The sequence below is a fragment of the Hyperolius riggenbachi genome, chromosome 4 (assembly GCF_040937935.1).
Source record: "Hyperolius riggenbachi isolate aHypRig1 chromosome 4, aHypRig1.pri, whole genome shotgun sequence".
Taxonomy (NCBI): Eukaryota; Metazoa; Chordata; class Amphibia; order Anura; family Hyperoliidae; genus Hyperolius; species Hyperolius riggenbachi.
In genome coordinates this window covers 128,029,578-128,049,199 of record NC_090649.1, presented here as the reverse complement: position 1 = coordinate 128,049,199, position 19,622 = coordinate 128,029,578, and the positions used below count along the sequence as shown (strand labels likewise).

General features: G+C 43.9%; 1 protein-coding gene across 5 annotated transcripts in view; it reads left to right on the top strand.

Annotated features, from left to right (window-relative positions):
* Positions 1 to 19,622, top strand: part of DGKD (diacylglycerol kinase delta) — a 157,599-nt gene that overhangs the window by 119,834 nt on the left and 18,143 nt on the right. For all 5 annotated transcript variants that reach the window (XM_068280598.1, XM_068280597.1, XM_068280601.1 and 2 more), the window contains 13 exons: positions 858 to 952; positions 1,677 to 1,776; positions 2,655 to 2,910; positions 5,112 to 5,258; positions 7,375 to 7,473; positions 7,565 to 7,658; positions 8,370 to 8,480; positions 8,800 to 8,896; positions 11,820 to 11,927; positions 12,012 to 12,125; positions 15,580 to 15,714; positions 17,654 to 17,820; positions 19,371 to 19,476. In XM_068280598.1, the coding sequence (XP_068136699.1) occupies positions 858 to 952; positions 1,677 to 1,776; positions 2,655 to 2,910; positions 5,112 to 5,258; positions 7,375 to 7,473; positions 7,565 to 7,658; positions 8,370 to 8,480; positions 8,800 to 8,896; positions 11,820 to 11,927; positions 12,012 to 12,125; positions 15,580 to 15,714; positions 17,654 to 17,820; positions 19,371 to 19,476 (1,629 nt within the window). The remainder of the gene's footprint in view (positions 1 to 857; positions 953 to 1,676; positions 1,777 to 2,654; positions 2,911 to 5,111; positions 5,259 to 7,374; positions 7,474 to 7,564; positions 7,659 to 8,369; positions 8,481 to 8,799; positions 8,897 to 11,819; positions 11,928 to 12,011; positions 12,126 to 15,579; positions 15,715 to 17,653; positions 17,821 to 19,370; positions 19,477 to 19,622) is intronic.

The window sequence follows — 19,622 nt, the reverse complement described above, 5'->3', positions numbered from 1 at the left end:
CTCACAGGGGGATCTCCTCCACCCGGCAGGGATCGGTACTTGATCCCTTGGGCGACAGAGCACTGCTGACGCTGTACAGATGTGTCATCAGCATTCAGGCTAGTGATACTTCTGTTGCAATGTGAGGAGGCGGAAGGAGAATGTGCAACGGAGCAAATTTTTGTGGTTGAGGGTGCGGGGAGAACAATACGCTCGTGCATTGCTTGAGCATCACTAAATATCAGGCCGCTCTATACTTAGTGGTCCGATTTTTGGCCATGGCAGTCGTTCTTGTCCAGACCACATGTGTACGTCGCTTAAAGGACACCCGAGGAAAAAAATAAATTGATGAGATTGTAGTTATCTGCCTTCTCCTAAAAATGGCTTTTTTTTTTAGATATCCCACAATTCTATTTTATATTTAAAGCTTCTTTGTAAGTCTTCAGTGTTTTGTTGTCTCTGCTCAATGACACATTCATTAAAGAATGTCAAAGCTAAAATCTAAGAGCTATTGACCCTTTTTATCTTCTGCTTTCAGAAGCCTTTTTCTACCAGGAGAGTGTTTTATGGTTGTCATTCCTTATCAGTGAGGATTAGGCTATAGTCCAACTGCACAGAAACTATCACTTGCATTCCTGTTTAACTCTTTCAGGCAGAGAAAGTAAAAAAGGAGCACAGCATAGTCATTTGTGTCCTTGGCACTGTACATACACATGTCTATCTTAACATGTCACATTTCACCTCCGGTGTCCTTTAAGGCAGGCGCAGTGACAGAGGTCCTTTAAGCCACTCAGTCTGTAAAGACAGTAAAGATTTATGGTTGGATATGAGACTTCTATTATGTGTTTTCTTTGACTCTAAACCCCTCCTTTTTTCAGGTACAGCAGATTCTGGGCTATGAAGACTCTGTTGCTGCTCACTTGTCTCAGATTCTCAGCTCAGACCAGCATTCTGTGGTTATCTCATCAGCTAAGTAAGTGTGATCCTTTAAACTGTTGGAGATTCCGGTTATTTGTATGCATGGTATGTTTTGTTCTGGCTTTATAATGATTACATTTATCCAAAACAGAATTACAGTTTATTTTGCAGTTGTTGCAGGTCCGCTTTATTTTGGCAGTTCAGCTGCAACATAAAGTTTTAAAACAGCTTCAGAGCATTTTAATAGTGATGTGCAGCTATTTTTAGCCATTGTATGAAAGTTGAAAGATGTAGATATTAAAAGTGTAGACAGTAAACGTGCTACTGTCTGTGTGAAAAGGAGAAATAATATAACAAAACCAGGTTTCTACTTTCTGGTTATACAGACTTTTGATGAGTGTAAAGATCCTTTCTGATCAGTTTGGCAATGGTTTCAATATCTTTACTGATATTCTTCTATAGCCCCAAAAAAAGAACTGTCAAAAAGCAATTGGCCGTGCCTGAATTTTTCATCCAGCTGCCTTGCATGCTGTTACTGTAGGGAACCACCAGCTTCTAACTCCTCCTCCCCTCTACATAAGACAGTACCGTGGAACCTTGGCTTGTGAGCATGATTTGTACCTGAAACATGCTTATAATCCAAAGCACACTTACATCACAGCATATTTCCCCATAAGAATTCATGTGCCACTTGCTGAGCCAAATGTGCACTGACTGCACGGACTCAGTATTCAGTATTTCTGTGCCGTGTTCAATATATGTGTTTTCTTATTTTTTAGAGTTCTGTGTGAGACTGTAAAAGACTTTGTTGCCCGCGTTGGGAAAGCCTACGAGAGAATGACAGAGGGCTGTGAGGAATCAGAAACAATGGCAGGAAAGGTATTACGGTGTAGATTTCATCCTATTTCTACCAGTCTGGTCTGTGTTCAGAATTTGCAGTAAATAACCTGGAATATTTTAGCTGTAGTTTGCCTCATATGCTGTGGTAATTCTTTAGCTGTGTTTTTTCAGCATTTCTATAGTTTCATTGTCTAGTGTGTGTTCTTGCTTTATACAATTGGTTATATAGAATCAGATCTTCAGTTTCCTTTCCGTTTTATATAGCCTGTTATGGTACCCATACATCTGTTGACTTGGCGCTGATCGACCACCTGATTCGATAATTATCTAATCAGGGGAAAATCGGTGCCGCAAAGTGCATGCCCAATCGACGTTGCGACCAATTTCGGGCCGAGCATGTCAAGTGGACATGTTGCAAGATGTTGGGCATCGTGGTCAATCGGGTGCGTGGCGGTAATGAACAACGAATGCAACGAAACCCCCAATGCTGTGCACACACAGGTCACCATCCGGGCACCATCCTCCATCCATACATGTGTCCCATGTGGTTGCTGGCGTACACATGGGCGCGTGTGGCGCAGGGCTGTGGAATCGGTACAAAAAAATCATCCGACTCAGTCTCCGACTCCTCAGTTTATGGAACCTCCAACTCTGACTCCTGGTACCCAGAATGGCTCCGACTCCTCGACTCCCGACTCCTTAGTCTAATACTTACCAGGACTGTGGATTTAGTACAAAAATGTATCAATGTCAGCACTATATGAATACCTATTCGTATTGGGCAACAGCCATCTCATGTCTATAGGCAGCTGAGTTTATAATCGGGTCCTAATAAAGGAATAGAGAACTGTTACCTGTTGGGTATAAATGCGGTTGTTAAATAGGCTGTGATCTGAAGGTGACTTTTTATTGTGCAGTGCTCAGTTCTGCGAGAGAAGCTGGACTCCCTCCTGAAAGCATTGAATGAGGAGTCTCAGGCCACATCTGTCATGTCTCAGCTTCCACCCACCATTAATGAGGAGAGCGAGGATGCTTCAGTCACTGCAGCGGGCCTTCCAGCGCTGTCTCCTTCTCCAGGTCGCTCACAGACATTTCGTCCTCGTGAGCAGCTCATGCTGAGAGCCAACAGTCTGAAGAAGGCCATCAGACAGATCATTGAGCAGGCAGAGAAAGGTCAGTTACATCCTTGTGACTTTTGTCTGTGATGGTGCTGGGCTGCTCCATCATTTTCTTATATGTCTATATAAACTGCCTGTATATCAAAGTCTGCATCAGGGTTTATTTAGCTATAGGTAAGGATTATACTGTACTCTGCATGCTTTCTCTTGATACTTGTAAATTTGACACCTAAAATGTAACCTCCTGCGTGTTATTGCATCTGACCAGTAAGCTAGCTTGTTTGGTTCGGTAGCTTTAAAGGACAGCTGTAGTGAGAAGAATATGGAGGCTGCCATATTGATTTCCTTTTCAACAATGCCAGTTGCCTGGCAGCGCTGCTGATCTATTTGCCACAGCAGTGTCTGAATCACACTAGAAACAAGCATGCTGCTAATCTTGTCAGATCTGACAATAATGTCAGAAACACCTGATCAGTTGCATGCTTGTTCAGGGTCTATGGCTAAAAGTATTAGAGGCAGAGGAAACCAGAGATGGAAACCAGAGGTGAGAGACATATGGAGGCTGCAATATTTTTTCCTTTTAAACAATACCAGTTGCCTGGCAGTCCTGCTCATCTTTCTGTTAAAGTAGTGTCTGAATCTCACACCTGAAACAAGCATGCAGCTGACCCAGTCAGACTTGAGTCAGAAAATTCTGAGCCGCATGCTTGTTCAGGGTCTGTGGCTAAAAGTATCGGAAGTACTGGATCAGCAGGACAGCCAGGCAATATGCATTGTTTAAATTGAAATTAATATATCTGCTTCCATTTGTCTCTCAACTCGGGTTCCCTTTAAATTTTAACCCCTACCTAGCCTGTTAACCCCTAACACAGACAGAAACAGAACATTTATATTGCGCTTTTCTCCTGGCGGACTCAAAGCGCCAGAGCTGCGGCCACTAGGGCACGCTCTATAGGCAGTAGCAGTGTTATGGAAACTTGCCCATGGTCTCCTACTGAATAGGTGCTGGCTTACTGAACAGGCAGAGCTGAGATTTGATCCCTGGTTGCCTGTGTCAGAGGCAGAGCCCTTAACCATTACACCACTGAAATACCTATAGCTGTTTATACACCTTTAATGACTGCCGCCTGTAGCGGTCAGAAGTGATTGCTACTGGTGAAAGTTTGGGGCCCCAATCAGGGCCAGATTTACCATAAGGCACTGTAGGCACATGCCTACAGGTGTCTGATGATGGAAAGGTGGCTCACTCCCCTCCTGCAGTGCCTCCCGCCTTCCCTGTGCAGAGCACTGATGAGAGTTTAAATGAGAGGTTATTCATCCTGCTCTCTGCATTTTACTGACGAGATCTCCCTTCAGTCAGGGGAACCTCTAGCTACTTAATACGGAGATTCTTCTAGCTATCTTATACTTGGGGACATCTCTAGCTACTTAGTAGTAGGTAGCCAGAAGTACCCTAATAATTAAGGGGTACCTATGACAGGCAAGGGAAGTAAGGGAGAAGAAACAACTAGAATTGCCAGCACACTTGCGGTGCAGTTTGATGGGGGTTATAGGCTCATGGAGGGTGTAATCTAAGGTGCCAGGACATCTGTGCCTAATACGCTCCTGTGAACTAAATTCATGCATGGCCCTAATGCTCCACAGATACATTACTCTGCCATTGTCCAGTGGTGTATCTGTACAGTACTAGAGCCTTTGAACTGTGGCCCTAGCAATTGTATCCGTTTGTTCCACCAAAGCCCAAGCGGGTCCGTGCTACAGCACAGTGCACAAAAGTGGCACATTATCACATAACTAGACCTTAAGCCCGTTACAATAAAGGGCGCTAGGCCTCAGCTGCTACACCCCTCACTACCCCTCCCTATCGCCGTGCACGGTCAGCGCACACGTACGCAACGGCAATGACGCATACCCCCGCAAACACGCCCCTTCCTCATGTAGTGTCTAACGGCTGCCAGCGTGCCGCACTTGTGCGCTGGCAAAAAGGCAGGGACACAGGGGTTTTATTGTATAGGATATGGCCATCTGTTCATATACTTACAAATTAATCTTACAATCAAATCCTTTCCATAATACTGAGAGAGATCTTACCTTTCTCCATTACTGCAAGGGGCTTACTCACCAGCCTCTTTGTCATGGTGTCTATGCTCTGCCCTGTGAAAGTACGGGGGATGATCTCTTCTCTGCAGAATATTCCGCTAAGTATCAATTTTTAGAAGGCTTGTTTTATTAATTTTTAGCCTCTTTCCCCCACAGCTGTTGATGAACAGAATGCTCAAACCACAAGTAACGAAGACTTCCTGCTATCATTCCCTCCTGAGGATGGCAAAGAGCAGAGTGGAGCTGGCACAGGGAACGTACAGAGTGCAAATGCTTTGCCCAGGATACGGTCCTCAAGCAAAGGTAAGATAGGTAAAATAATAATATACCATCTTCACACATCAGGTCAAATAAAGACACACTCATCAAATGTACAAGCATACCTTATGCAAACCTCATGTAGCGGTCAGTAAACGCATACTGCAATCTGCAAGCGTGCAGCACAGATAAAATGATTAAAGGGCCACGATCACAAAAAAATGTAACATTTAAAATACATACATATATTTAAAACACACATTTCTCCTAGAGTTAAATGCACTATAAATTACTTTTTTTCCTGTGTTGCTGTCATTTATAGTAGGCAGTAAAAAGCTGACATATTTGGCAGGTTCTGAACTAGTCCATCTCCTCATTGGGAATTCTCAGTATTATCTTTATTCTTTGCAAAAAGCCCTTCCTTGAATGGAACTATCCAAAGATACCAGCCTGCCTCCTTACTCGTTTGCATTCTATTTGGGCAGTTTGACTGAGCAACTGCCATTCATTCAGTAAATGCACAGTTATTCACGTTAGGGATTGCATTAATTACCTGATTCCAAACACTATATATCTTTAAAAGTACAAAGGCACAGAGATTTCTGGAGGGATACAAAGGTGAAATGGTTAGGATTAAGAACTCGTTCACACAAATGTCAACAGTGAGCATCATAAAACCACCTAACAAATGCTCTGTAGAAAAAAAGGTATTCATTCCCTGAGAATTCGGCCTTCTTTTGTGTAAGAAAAAAATAAAAATAAAAAAAAGCCCAGAAAAAGTATCAGAGGTTCATGTGAATGAACCCTTAAAAGCTGAAATGAGAGCAATGCAACATGAGATGAGACATCGGCTCAAGATAAAAGGTTCCAGGTACAATGTCAGCACTTTCTGTGTAAAATGAATACAGCACCTGAAGGCACTGGAGCTATTTTTGGAAAGCAGCAAATACCACAACACACCTTAATCGAGAGGAATTTGTGTGATTTTGCACTGTTCCAGGATTAGTGAGTTCATCATGGGAAGCTCCCCTTGCACGTTCTGTTTGTCCTGCTGTGGCTACAGTTCTCTAGCAGTCCCTATGTGTGAGCTGCTGATTTTACCCCCTGCCCTCTCCATCCAGCTGCAACCAGGCCAAAGCAACTTCACTAGTGCGTAATCTGATGTCCTGTCTCTGTCAGTGTGTACAATGAAAGGGTGAGGCTTCTAATAACATGCCCCATCTATTTCATATACAGTACATAAATACATTCTAATGTGTGAATCCTGTCCTATCTTCCTTTACCAGAAATTCTTGTATTCTGACAATGACCGCTTACTCGGTGTACCTGTTTTCTATTCATGAACTTACACACATCCTGTTTGTCCATATTTGGAAACTAAATATAATTACAAATAAAAAGACCAACACAGATTTGCACTACAACACTGCCCCCTATGGTTGATAAAAAGTACATATTCTGTGACCTTTTTTTTTTTTGCTAATGTTTTACATACTACATATGTAGGTAAACGTGTATTTGAGTTTATACATAGATATCTCAGCTGAAGACCTACCTACTCTAGTTCATAAATTTGTATCCTCTCTCCTGAACTATTGCAATAGTACTGCGCCCCTTGCAAGTAGTACAGAATGCCGCAGCTCCTAGCTAGCCCATGCCCCACGCAGCTCACTCATCTCCCTAGTACTGTTAATTTTTCACTGGTTGCCAGTAAAATGGAGAATACATTTTAAGATCTGCCTGCTGACATTTAAGTCTCTGAACCACATGGGACCCAAGTACATAGCGGATCTATTGGAACTATATGCCTCTCCACGCACCCTCTGCGCTGCAAATTTGGTTATTCCCAGGATCCACTTAAAAACATTTGGTGCATGGGCCTTTACCCATGCAGCCCCTAATCTATGGATCTCACTCGCACAATCAGTGCAAGAGGCTTTGTGTGTGTGTGTGTGTGTGTGTGTGTGTGTGTGTGTGTGTGTGTGTGTGTGTGTGTGTGTGTGTGTGTGTGTGTGTGTGTGATATACACTCTAGATTTAATGTTTTCTCTTGATGTCATGCCCTGAGGCAGAGTTTATACTCCCTTGAATCTACTGAGTCCTCTAATGAACTCTGTAAAAATGAAAGATTTTACACTAAAATATAAGTTTTCTTTTTCTAGTTGGCAAAACAGAAAGAACAACCAGTAAAGGCAGTCTGTCAGCAAGAGCCACTTCATCACTCCCGGCTGCCAATACCCACCGAGAGCCTGTGTACTCAAGTAAGAGATTATTTCATACAAGTACTGACTGGGTAGTGTGAAAATGTTTGTGTACAGTAAATACCATAACACTGCTTGTGTCATACTACAGATATGAGACCTGGAATGTCCGGATCTTTACCAGGAAACTCCATTATCAGCCAAATGCTACTTGGTGCCGATCCATTTACCTCTGAACCAGACTTGTAAGTGGAACTTAAAGGTGTAGATATGGTCTTGTGGTATCTGCAGTGACTCGCCTGTTCCATTGATTATTTAATTGTCCTATTTCAAAGCACTAAATACAGTATGTCACAAAAGTAGAGTTATAGTAACAGTGCAGACATCCTTACCTGCACAGTAGCAGTCTGCCATTTGCTGAAAATCTAAACATAACTCATAGGCCCCATTCACAGTGGGGCATTGCAGTGCGACTTTCCAAAGGGATCTTACCACAGAAAGTTACACTGCAATAATAAGTCTACGACGCAACAGCCACATAAACTAGCATTGTAACTTTTTTGTTGTATTCCTGTTTTTACAGAGAACGCAGCTCCCACTGTGAAACTAGCCTTATTGTTAGAGGAGAGCTGCGTGAAGTGTCATTGGTTAGGAAAATGAATATGCATAACACTTGTAATCTATACCTTTTAAACATGTATACGTGAGCTGCGCTCACGATCAAGCCCTTGTGACCAAGATTTTCTGCCATTCCCGATTGATCCAGTTGATCGTTTTCAGATTGAGATCGATCGAGAGCTCAATCGGTGGCCGTGTTACGCCACCGATTCTGTCAATAGAAAATGTTCTGTAGTGAAAAATACAACCAGTTCAAAAACCCTGGGTTACGGTCTTTCAGATGAAGCTTGATGAAAATAAATCACTAAATAAAACTTTTTTTGTTTTGTTTTGCTCAGGAATTGTTACACTGAAAAATGTGTAATGAACAATTACTTTGGGATTGGACTGGATGCAAAGATTTCTTTGGATTTTAATAACAAGCGGGATGAGCACCCAAAGAAGTGCAGGTGAGATACACGGAGTAAAGTTAGGCCCGGTTCACACTGGACGGTTCAAAAACTGATCCGTGTTAAACCTGATATGCGTGGTCAATGCAACGGACGCATCGATCTGGAAAAATTCGCTGCAGACCCAAACTTTCGGTCTCTTTGGTGGAACGCTCTAATGGATGATTGTGAACAGATCTTATTGATTAACATAGGGATTGTTCACCTCCGTTAGGATGTTTTAAAGGTCAATGTGAACCGGGTCTAATGCTAATAGATGTAGGATAGCTTGCACTGGAGTAGCATAGAGTTTATATGATGCGTCTTTGTTTGCTGGAAGGAGTCGCACAAAGAACATGATGTGGTATGGAGTACTGGGTACCAAAGAGCTGCTACAGAGGACTTACAAGAACTTGGAGCAGAGAGTGCTGCTAGAGGTAAGTGCTATATACTCCTCGTCACTTACCTGTCCTCTCCTGTGTCTGATCCTACTCTCTTTCCTCTTCTGTGGCCTTTATTCTGTGCTTTATATCATATATGTGTGTGGCTTTACATGTCCTTACATACATGCTTAGCATCACTCCGCAAACTACAGCTTTACCATCATAGATACATGTTCAGTTATGGTCGTGTTTGTCCTTTTCTTACATAGCATATTATGCTGATTAAAGAAATATCAAGTAATTTTGAACTCATGTAAACCCAAACAATTTCAGGCAGGGAACACACTTGACTTGCAGTTTTCCGCGCGCGTTTTTCTGCATACTTTTTCTGCACACTAAGTGTGTTTCCATGCAGGAAAACGCGCGCGTTTTTTCACAGCAGCTGATGTAATTGATACAGAAAACTGCCAAAATCTGCAGAATCAGGATGCAGAATGTCAGTTTTTTTTCTGTGCGCGAACAACACAGCAAGTGTGTACTAGCACATTGATTAACATGGGTTCTCAGTTTTTCTGTGCAGAAAACGCGTACGAAAACAGTCAAGTGTGTTCCCTGCCTCAAAGGCAGATTTATGCTCGGGGACTTAACTAGAGGAGAGCTGGGCGGGCGGGGCAACTACTAAACTTCTCTTCCTCCGATGCAGGGGACTATACCTCAGATCAGGTGTTTCTGTAGCTACACTTGTTATGGGTGTGAAGGTCATAATGGCCCAACTGTCTTATGACCCTTGTAAGGCCGTGAGCGGCACCAAGGGGAGGCAAGGGAAGGGATGTGAACATTGAGGGGGCATCATCAAATTTTCGCTGGAGGGCCCACGAATTGTAGTTACCCCACTTTCTATACCCATCCAAGTAGCACTATGCTATAGATGTTCCTCCCCAGAATTAATACTAGTAATGTTATAAAGTCATCGGCGGTGGCTTTCTGCTGGAGGTCTTGGGGAATGTTTTGCCAATTACATAACAAACACCTAGTCATCATGATAGGAAGTGAGTGGAAAATGTAGCACTAAACAAAAAAATAAGAATAAATCTGACAAAGGTTTTCCAACTCCATTCCCTTAAAAAGAAAGTTCAGTGTTCCAGCTGCTACAGAATTCCCAGACAGCGCAGGGTGACCTAGAACCGCTAGGGATGTATAAAGGGCTAAACGAGACTAAAAAGCCCTCTTACAAAAAAGTAACCCTGAATATAATTTTGTCTTCTTAAAACAGAAGATATTTGATATAATTCAGCTTTAAGTGAGCAACTGTGGTTTCCCATAATGCATCACTCCCAGATATGCAAATCGTCTCTTTATGCCCCTGTAGCCGGGCACACATCCAGGACTGCTGGTGTATAGCAAGCCTATAGCTTATACATTTTACAGAGCCACATCAACCCAACATGCAGACAGCCTGTTTTAGACTTTCTGGTCCTCATCAATGCATGGCATGGATTGATAGGCTCTACGGGAAAGTGTTCCAGCTGCTGTGATTCTTTATTTTTCTGATTGGTGATATCACAGTAGGGGCTTGATTCACTAAACCGTGATAACTTATACCACGGCCGTTTTCACGCATGTTTTCGCATTTGCACGTGCAATTACGAATTTTTGCACGCAATTGTGAATTTTCACATGAAAATGTGGGCATTTCACGTGAAAATTCACGATTGCACACACAAATTAACCATCACGCGCGAACAGCAGTGATATGAGTTATCACGGTTTAGTGAATCGAGCCCTATGTGTAGTTAAAGCTTCACTATTGAAGATACAGACATCTAAGTTAACCTCTAGCCGACCGGAGACTGTTAGATGACGAAACTGCCATCTAATTAGTCTGTAAAGCACTGCGATCTACAGCAGCGCTGTACTGGGTACAGCCGTGTGACACGGATATACCCCTGGGTGGCAAGATAGCGATCCTCTGTCATAGGCTGAAGCCTATGACAGCTGATCGCACTGATTGGCAGGCGGGGGGAGGGTAAAAATAACTGAATAAAAAATATGAACATTTATTAGTAAAATAAAGACATAGTTGTAAAAATAAACATTGGGAGAGCAATCACAGCCCACCAATAGAAAGCTCTGTTGGTGGGCAGAAAAGGGGCGGGGGAGGTGGAATCACTTGTGTGCTGAGTTGTGCGGTCCTGCAGCTTGGCCTTAAAGCTGCAGTGGCCTAATTATAAAAAATAGCCTGGTCACTGGGGGGGGGGGGGGGGGGGGTTAAGCACTGGTCCTTAAGTGGTTAAATACAAGTATACAGCTAGTTCTTGAGAAATAATAAACATTTTATATATATATATATATATATATGTGTGTGTGTATGTATATTATAAAAACAACATAAACCATATCTACCATTGTTGGTAATGGTAATGTTCTTACCCATGAAGCCTGCATTCAGCAGTTTGGGTATCATTTGTTTAGACTATAGTGCTAGGCATCATCCTAGAACACCTTATATGAAAGTGAAGATTTATTCTCAGTAATGTGAATGAGCACCTCTTTGTGCTCGCACTTTATTCCCCTTATCCGCTCCCTCTCATCCACTCATGGTGCCATTTTGGAGTCCTCCCTGCCTGGTGTCTTCTTCCCATAGAACGGAACCCACCCACAATCAATATTAGAAGAAGAAGAAGTATTTTTACACATATGATCAATTTCTCCTTTTTTTGGCATTTTAGTTACACATATTGGAGCTCCCAACTATACTTGCCATCTATATGTTAGTTGACATACCTCGCTCCCTGGTTCTCTGCTACCTCATGCTTGTGCATTCAGCTTCTGTGTATACAATGTGTTTCTTCATCTGGCGCGTCTCTGTGTCTGTCCCTAACACTTGTGTGTCTGTCTCTCTTCTTTTAGATGTCTGTCTCTTTCTTTCTCAGTGGATGTGCGTGTCTACTTCAACTTACCCCCATATCCTCCGCAGTGTGATGGAGTGCCCATTCCCCTGCCCAGCTTGCAAGGAATTGCTGTACTGAACATTCCCAGCTATGCCGGAGGCACCAACTTCTGGGGCGGCAACAAGGAGAATGATGTAAGCTGCTTGTGCAATTTAATGTCTGCCTTGAATGATATTCTTTATGTGTGATTCAGCCCTTTATTTCACTCCTGCCCTTAGACATTTTCTGCACCGTCGTTCGATGATAAAATCTTGGAGGTGGTCGCTGTGTTCGGCAGTATGCAGATGGCCGTGTCCCGGGTCATTAAACTGCAACATCACCGGATTGCTCAGGTAACAATGAACTCATGCCGTGAGTTAAAGCGGATCCGAGATGAAAAACTAACTATAACAAGTAACTTGTCTATATATCTTATCTAAAGTTTAGATAGTTTAAACAGCAAATCTAGCTGCAAACAGCTTTAACCACCTTAGCGGTATGGACGAGCTCAGCTCGTCCATTACCGCCAGAGGGTGCCGCTCAGGCCCTGCTGGGCCGATTTTGACCAAATAAAAAGCAGCACACGCAGCCGGCACTTTGCCAGCCGCGTGTGCTGCCTGATCGCCGCCGCTCTGCGGCGATCCGCCGCGAGCAGCGGCGAAAGAGGGTCCCCCCAGCCGCCTGAGCCCTGCGCAGCCGGAACAAATAGTTCCGGCCAGCGCTAAGGGCTGGATCGGAGGCGGCTGACGTCAGGACGTCGGCTGACGTCCATGACGTCACTCCGCTCATCGCCATGGCGACGAAGTAAGCAAAACACGGAAGGCCGCTCATTGCGGCCTTCCGTGTTACTTTTGGCCGCCGGAGGCGATCAGAAGAACGCCTCCGGAGCGCCATCTAGTGGGCTTTCAGTTGGCTGCATGAAATAGTTTTTTTTTTATTTAAAAAAACCCTCCCGCAGCCGCCCTGGCGATCTTAATAGAACGCCAGGGTGGTTAATAGAATATGAGTATTTCTTCCTGTGATACAATGACAGCAGCCATGTTGTTTGTAAACATTACACAGATGCAGGCTTATCTGCATCTTGAGCAAAAAAAAACCTAATCCCCACCCCTCCTCCTCCCCTCTGCCTCTGAAATCTCTGGCTAGTAATACCTCCCCCTCCTCCTGCCCAGACTGAGCTCTCATGAGCCCTTGCTACTGTCTGAAAATGCCTTGGCTCTCTGAAAACCTGTGGGCGTGGCTTGTTTAGTTTATAGGGAATTAGACTATTAAAACAAAAAAGTATTTGGCGTGAGGAATGCCCTATAAACAATAGGAAAGGAACACAATTATGCAATGAGTAAAAGTTAATCTCGGGTCCACTTTAAGCTAATCTGTTGTTTAAAAAAAATCCAGGGTGCTGATACTGGAGCACTACAGATGTCTAGAGGCGTCTTTACACTGCATTACAATGTCCGTGAAAACTCAAATGATTTTCTTTCTGAATGTTTACCACAGCCCCCCCCCCCCCCACAACAGCATCTTAGGGCTGGTTCACACGGGCGTCTGCTGAGCTTTTGCTTGGCATTGCGTTCAAACGCCAGCGTTTAAACGCCAGCGTTTAAAAGCTAGCTTTTGAAAGCTTTTGAAAAGCGTTCAAGGCTAGCAGTTCTGGTCTCTGCTATTGTTTCCTCGCGTTTACTGCCTCTGAAAGCAGCATGTTGCTTTTGAGACTAGACGCAACGCTGGGATCTACTGCCAGGCTTTCATGAAAGCCTGCAAAAGCCAGCTCTAAACGCTCCCATTCACTTGCATGGGATGGCAGTAGATCCCAAAAAACGCTGCGTTTGAAACGCTGCGTTAAACGCCACAAAAACGCCCGTCTGAACCAGCCCTTAGTGTGCCTATCACTGTGACAAATGCCCTCAATAGCCAATAGAGCAGGGGTGTCAAATTCAATCACGTAAGGGGCCAAAATGTAAGACATTGTAACAAGGTAAAACTGGCAATGTTTCAACCAGAAACCTTGTCACTGGTGTGCTCCTCTGGATGGGAAGGCACTGTGGTTTCATTCCTACACTGCTTAAAGGGAACCTAAACTGAGAAGGATATGGATTTTTCCTTTAAAAAAAAATACCAGTTGCCTGCTTCTCCTGCTGATCCTGTGTCTCTAATACTTTCAGACCCAGCCCCTGAATAAGCATGCAGATCAGGTGCTCTGACTGAAATCAGACTGGAATAGCTGCATGCTTGTTTCAGGTGTGTGATTCAGTCACTACTGCAGCCAAAGAGAGCAACAGGACTGCAGGGCAACTGGTATGGTATTGTTTAAAAGGAAACATCCATATCCCTCTCAGTTTAGGTTCCCTTTAATAAAGTCATTATTCTGTCACCCATTGTTCTGTGAAAATCTTTGATTACTTGGTGTCCCTAAAGAAGGCTTATGCTGGGAATACACGGTTCGTTTTTGCCTTCGTTTAAACCTTCGATTCGTTCGGTAAACGAATCGAGTGTTGAAAACGTATGTGAAAATAGTCATAATCTCATTATAGTTTCGATTAATAGACCCCAAAAACGAACGACTAGTGATCGAACATGTTTGATATTATCTCTCTTTATCCATCTAATCGAGCCATTGGTAGGCTTGATGGCTGTTCAGATCGATTATATATTCGTTTATGCTAGTCCGTCCCTGTAAAAAGGGATTTTCGTTTCGTTTCTTTGCAGCCTTCGATCATTGGAAAAACGAAACCATCAGAATCGGAAAAAAAACGAAACCGTGGGTGGTGATATTAACCGTATGACTGATTATTTCGGGATCGAAAAGGACAAAAGGCACAATCGAAACGAAGGTTTAAACGAAGGCAAAAACGAACCGTGTATTCCCAGCATTAGTAGAAAACATATATCTAGCGATGATGGGCAGATTCGACCAATAAACAAATCTCTCTCTTATTCAGATATGATTAGAGAGAGAGCTGTCTGCTGCCCATACATTACAGGCCAATTCCCGATCAATTTCAGCATGAAATTTCTTGGGAATCGGTTGAGCTCGCGTGTGCGTGTGTGTGTGTGTGTGTGTAATACATTACCTGTCCTGTGTCACGGTGCCCGTCCATCTTCCGCCTCTCTTCAATTAGCTGCCAGGGTGGCGCTTGTGTGACATCACGCACTGGTATCGTGTATGTGGCTACTAGAAGGGCGGCGGTAGACAGACTGGCAACATGACACAGGACAGGTAATGTATACACATTACAGCACATACAGATTACATACATACACATTGTGGGAGCAGCTCCAGGGGTTTTGTTGCTTGTCCCGATATCAATCGCTGTTACCGCCGTGCACCCCAAGAAATTCAGCCTGACCTCTTCCAGCATGTCCGACCGATTAATGTGACTAGTTTTGGCCTGAAATTGGTCTCATTGCCGATTGGGCATGCACTTGGCGGCACCGATTTTCTTCGACCGCCAAGTCGCCTGATGTATGGCCACTTTTATTAATTTCCTTTGTTACCCAATAATTGGGATCTTCCTGATTCAAAACTTCCTGCATTTGTGTAGATGGCAGCAATTAGACTAGTCTTATTATTCTGCTCAGTCTGAGCAGACAGTGTTTTGGTAGCTTATCAAAGAATCTGTCAATTTTTATATGTCATAACTATAGAGATAATAAAGACTGCAGAACAGGAAGTACAGTAAGTAGGAATTTGAAAGTTACAATAAAAAAATCACTGTCTAGAAAATAGCTATACTGTTAAGTGTGCAGTTCCTGAAAATACATCCTATTTTCTTGTGCATCTACTTTACTGCCTTTATTCTTCTGTAGTGTCGAACGGTAAAGATCACAGTGCTCGGTGATGAGGGAGTCCCTGTACAAGTGGATGGAGAGGCGTGGGTCCAGCCTCCGGGATATATCTGCATAGTGCACAAGAATAGGATGCAGACTCTCACCAGAGACCGGGTAATGCAATCCTACATATCTGACAGTGCCTTTGATGACATGTGTTTTGTGAGTGCTATATCAGTAAAAGTCCGTTCTTATTAGGCTGGTCGCTGCATATGTTTCTGCACTTTTTTTTACACCCCTGTCTTCTGTAACCTCGGATCCACTGACAGGTGCAAGAGCTGCTACCATGTTTCCCCGAAAATAAGACACTGTCTTATATTAATTTTTCCTTAAAAATATGTGCTAGGTCTTATTTTCGGGGAGGTCTTATATTTTGTGGGTGGAGCCGGAACCTCCTTTAATATATAGCCCATAGTATACCCCTAGTATATACCCAGACACCCTCCCACCCCCCAGTATATAGCCAGAACCCCCATACCGTAGGACGAAATTGTTTGAACCCCCCACCCTGCATCATATTGGATCTTAGAGAGGGCTGCTGAATATTTTGAAAATGAGCCAATATGTACTGACAGCCGTGCGTGCAATTCACCTCTCCTCTATTGCTTTTGATGGGGAGAGGGTTCAAACACAGTCACTGATGTATCCTGCTGCTGATGGCACTTTGTAAATTTCCCCTCTGTAGTATTGTATGTAGCCAGTGTAAATTTCCCCCCTCTCCCCCCGCCGATGCTGCCGCCAATTTATTTCCTTTGCATCTGGCTCCCTCCTCCAGAAAGTCTGATCCCCCACCAGCCTATGCAGGCCCCCTCCTCCAGAAAGAGACTCCCCCCTCCCCCCGCCGTGATGCCACACCGCTGCTGCTGCCAATTTACCTCCCTGCTGCTGGCCCCCTCCTCCAGCAAATCGGATCTCCCTCCGGCATACGCTGTGCATAATTCATTTCTATCAGCGGGGAAAGGCAGCTAAACTTGTACAGTATCATCGCTGCCGTATACAGGAAGTGATCTTTGTTTACTTCCTGTATACGTCAGCGCTGTTACTATACAACTTTAGCTGCCTTTCCCCGCTGATTTGAAGTGAATTATGCATAGCTTATGCCGGAGGGAGATCCGATTTGCTGGAGGAGGGGGCCAGCAGCAGGGAGGTAAATTGGCAGCAGTGGCGGTGTGGCATCACGGCTGGGGGGGGCGGCGTGGGTTCGGGGGGAATGTCTTATTTTCGGGGAATGTCTTATATTTCAAGCATGCTTGAAATATAACATGGGTCTTATTTTCGGGGAATGTCTTACTTTAGGGGAAAGACGGTATACAGAGTGGAGCGCCTGCAAAAGCATGGAGCTCTCCATTAGATTACAACAGACCAATGGGAATCCTCTCTCAAAGGAGGGAGGTTTGAGAGAGGATTTCCATTAGTCTGTTGTAATCCAATGGGGAGCCCCATACTTCTACTGGGTGTATACAGCGGACCAGATGCACAAGGTGTAATGAGCATTACACAAGAATACAAAAGGTTTTATTCACAATTGAGGGGCTCTCTGGCAACCTAAAGGGGGGGGGGCTCTCTGGCGTGGGCTCCATGACTACCTACATGGGTGGGTGGTGTTCTCTGGTTACTACACTGGGGGTGGGAGCTCTCTGGCTACATGTACAGGGGGGGGGGGGGCATATTATGCGGGGGAGGGGCTGCATATGGTTTCCTAATGCTAGGGTCTACCTATACTGGGAAGCTGCATCCAACTACCTAATATTGGGGGCTCCTGTGGCTACCTTGACGGGGGTCACTTTGGCTAACTTATACTGGGGGTCTCTGGATAGCTTTATGGTGGGAGGCTGCAATGTATACACCCTAGCCCTGGGAACTCTAGAGCCTAGAAACTGTCCTGACAATGCTCCTCAAGACTTTCTGAATTGAATAGTGGTTAAATGATTTTGCGTATTGCCAGTAAATCTCTCTGTCAGAGATGGGTTATTATTTTCTATCATACTCATTAGTTTGTTACCCTGTTTACCTGTTTAGTGTTGTGTATTTACTCATCTTATGTGTTTTCCAGATCTTTGAAAGCGCTTTAAAATCTTGGGAGGTTAAGCAGAAATGTGACGTGTCCAGGCAACCAACCTCTCCTCTCTCTGCAATGTCTTTGCACCCAGAAGTGCTCTCTGATGAGGAAGCAGCACAGGTGTCCAGGTTTGGCCAAGCTGCCGGAGGCCTCATTCACTGGTGAGCGTTTTTCACAGCCAGTGCTTTATTTGAAGCATTTTTATCCAAATAATATACGGTATACAAAATGTTATGTGTAGTTTACACAGTTCTTTATCTATATCTGGGTAGCTATTTTAAAGTAAATGAGTTGCATCACAAAAAAACATGACAAAGGTAAAAACCCAACAAAAATGATTTCCCCTGATTCCCTTGGTGCACTCTTTGCTAGACCACTGCGGCTGGGATCAGCTCTGCAGAGTTAATAGGCTCTGGTACAGTGTTGCTCATGATTCAGGTACTGCCTAAAGCCCCATCTACACCATACATTTTTTTTGTCCGATTCAATTCATTGATTCGATTCAATCCAACATGTCCGATCGGGATTCGATTCAATTTGCCACTGCAAAACAATGGCAAATTGAATCGAATCCCGATCGGACATGTCGGATTGAATCGAATCAACGAATCTAATTGGACAAAAAATTGTATGGTGTAGATGGGGCAAATCCACATGCACATTAAGCTGCTTACTGACTTGTGAGGGTTGTTATACATGCAGGCAGAATCTGGCATCCCTTGGCCATTGCAGCTGGTGACTCTTGGCAACTTAGCTAGGAGCATGTACACTCATCTTGATCATTTGTGCCTATTCGCTAATATGCAGGAAGGGGAGGGGATAAGTCATTCACGGCACTCCTGTGACTAAAAGCAGCTGGCAGTGATACTTCAAACTACCTGGTCTCTTTTTATCTAAGCAGGGTTAGATCAGACATTTGGCAATAGTAATTAGTATCTACTTAACCACTTCAGTACCAGCGGTCTCTGGACCCATAAGGACCAGAAACTGGGGCTTGCCAACGTCACACTGCACAGAATCACCACTACCCCCAGTCACCCCAGTCCACTCGTTTTTCTGTTGCTATGACGGCAGAGCTCTGTGAGCCGGTCAGGAGCTGATTTCATTCGCTCCTGACCTGGTCATCAATGTGAGCCAATGAGATCCTGATGGGATCAGAAGCCAATGAAAACTGCTCCTGACCGGCTCACAGAGCTCTGCCGTCATACTGATGGCAGTGTGAGGGGGCTGCGGCGAGGGAAAGGAGTGATGTGGTCGCAGCGAGAGCGAATGGCGGCAGTGAGTAAAATCTAAGCCCTGGCAGGGATAACGGCTGCCAAACGACATAGATTTCAATTGGTGTCGTCCGAAAGTGTTTAAAGCAAACTCAAAGCAAAAAAAAATGCTATAATAATTTTTCTGTGTAGTACAGATACTTCTTAGAACATTAGTAGCAAAGAAAAGTGTCTCCTATTTTATAACATTGCAGCATACTGTCACAGTTGCATTTTTAAAACCACACTCTTTAAGCTATTAAATAAAGCGGAAATAATGACCCTTTGAACTTTCCTGCAGTAAAACCTTATATCTAGCTGTCTCTCACTGTTTCTTGGCCGTTTAAGAGCTTCAGAAATTCGGCCTGTTCACCATATACATAGGCATGGCTGTACAATTCATAACCCAACAGGATGCATTACATCAAAAAGAAACATTTTTGTCCCTTTTTTTGCAGCATTAAAGAAATAGCGGTTTCCCATGAGAGCCTAGAGCAGGAGTTGGCACATGCAGTCAATGCAAGTTCTAAGTCCATGGAGAAGGTCTACAACAAGAACTCTGAGGTAAAATCCACTGATGAGGCTTTATGCAGAGGTACCAATACACATGGCAGATTAATTGAAGCTGCAGAGAATGAAAATCTGAAAGAAAATTCATATAACCCTGACTGAGTTACCTTTACAGGAGCATTTTCACTTAAAGGGCTCCT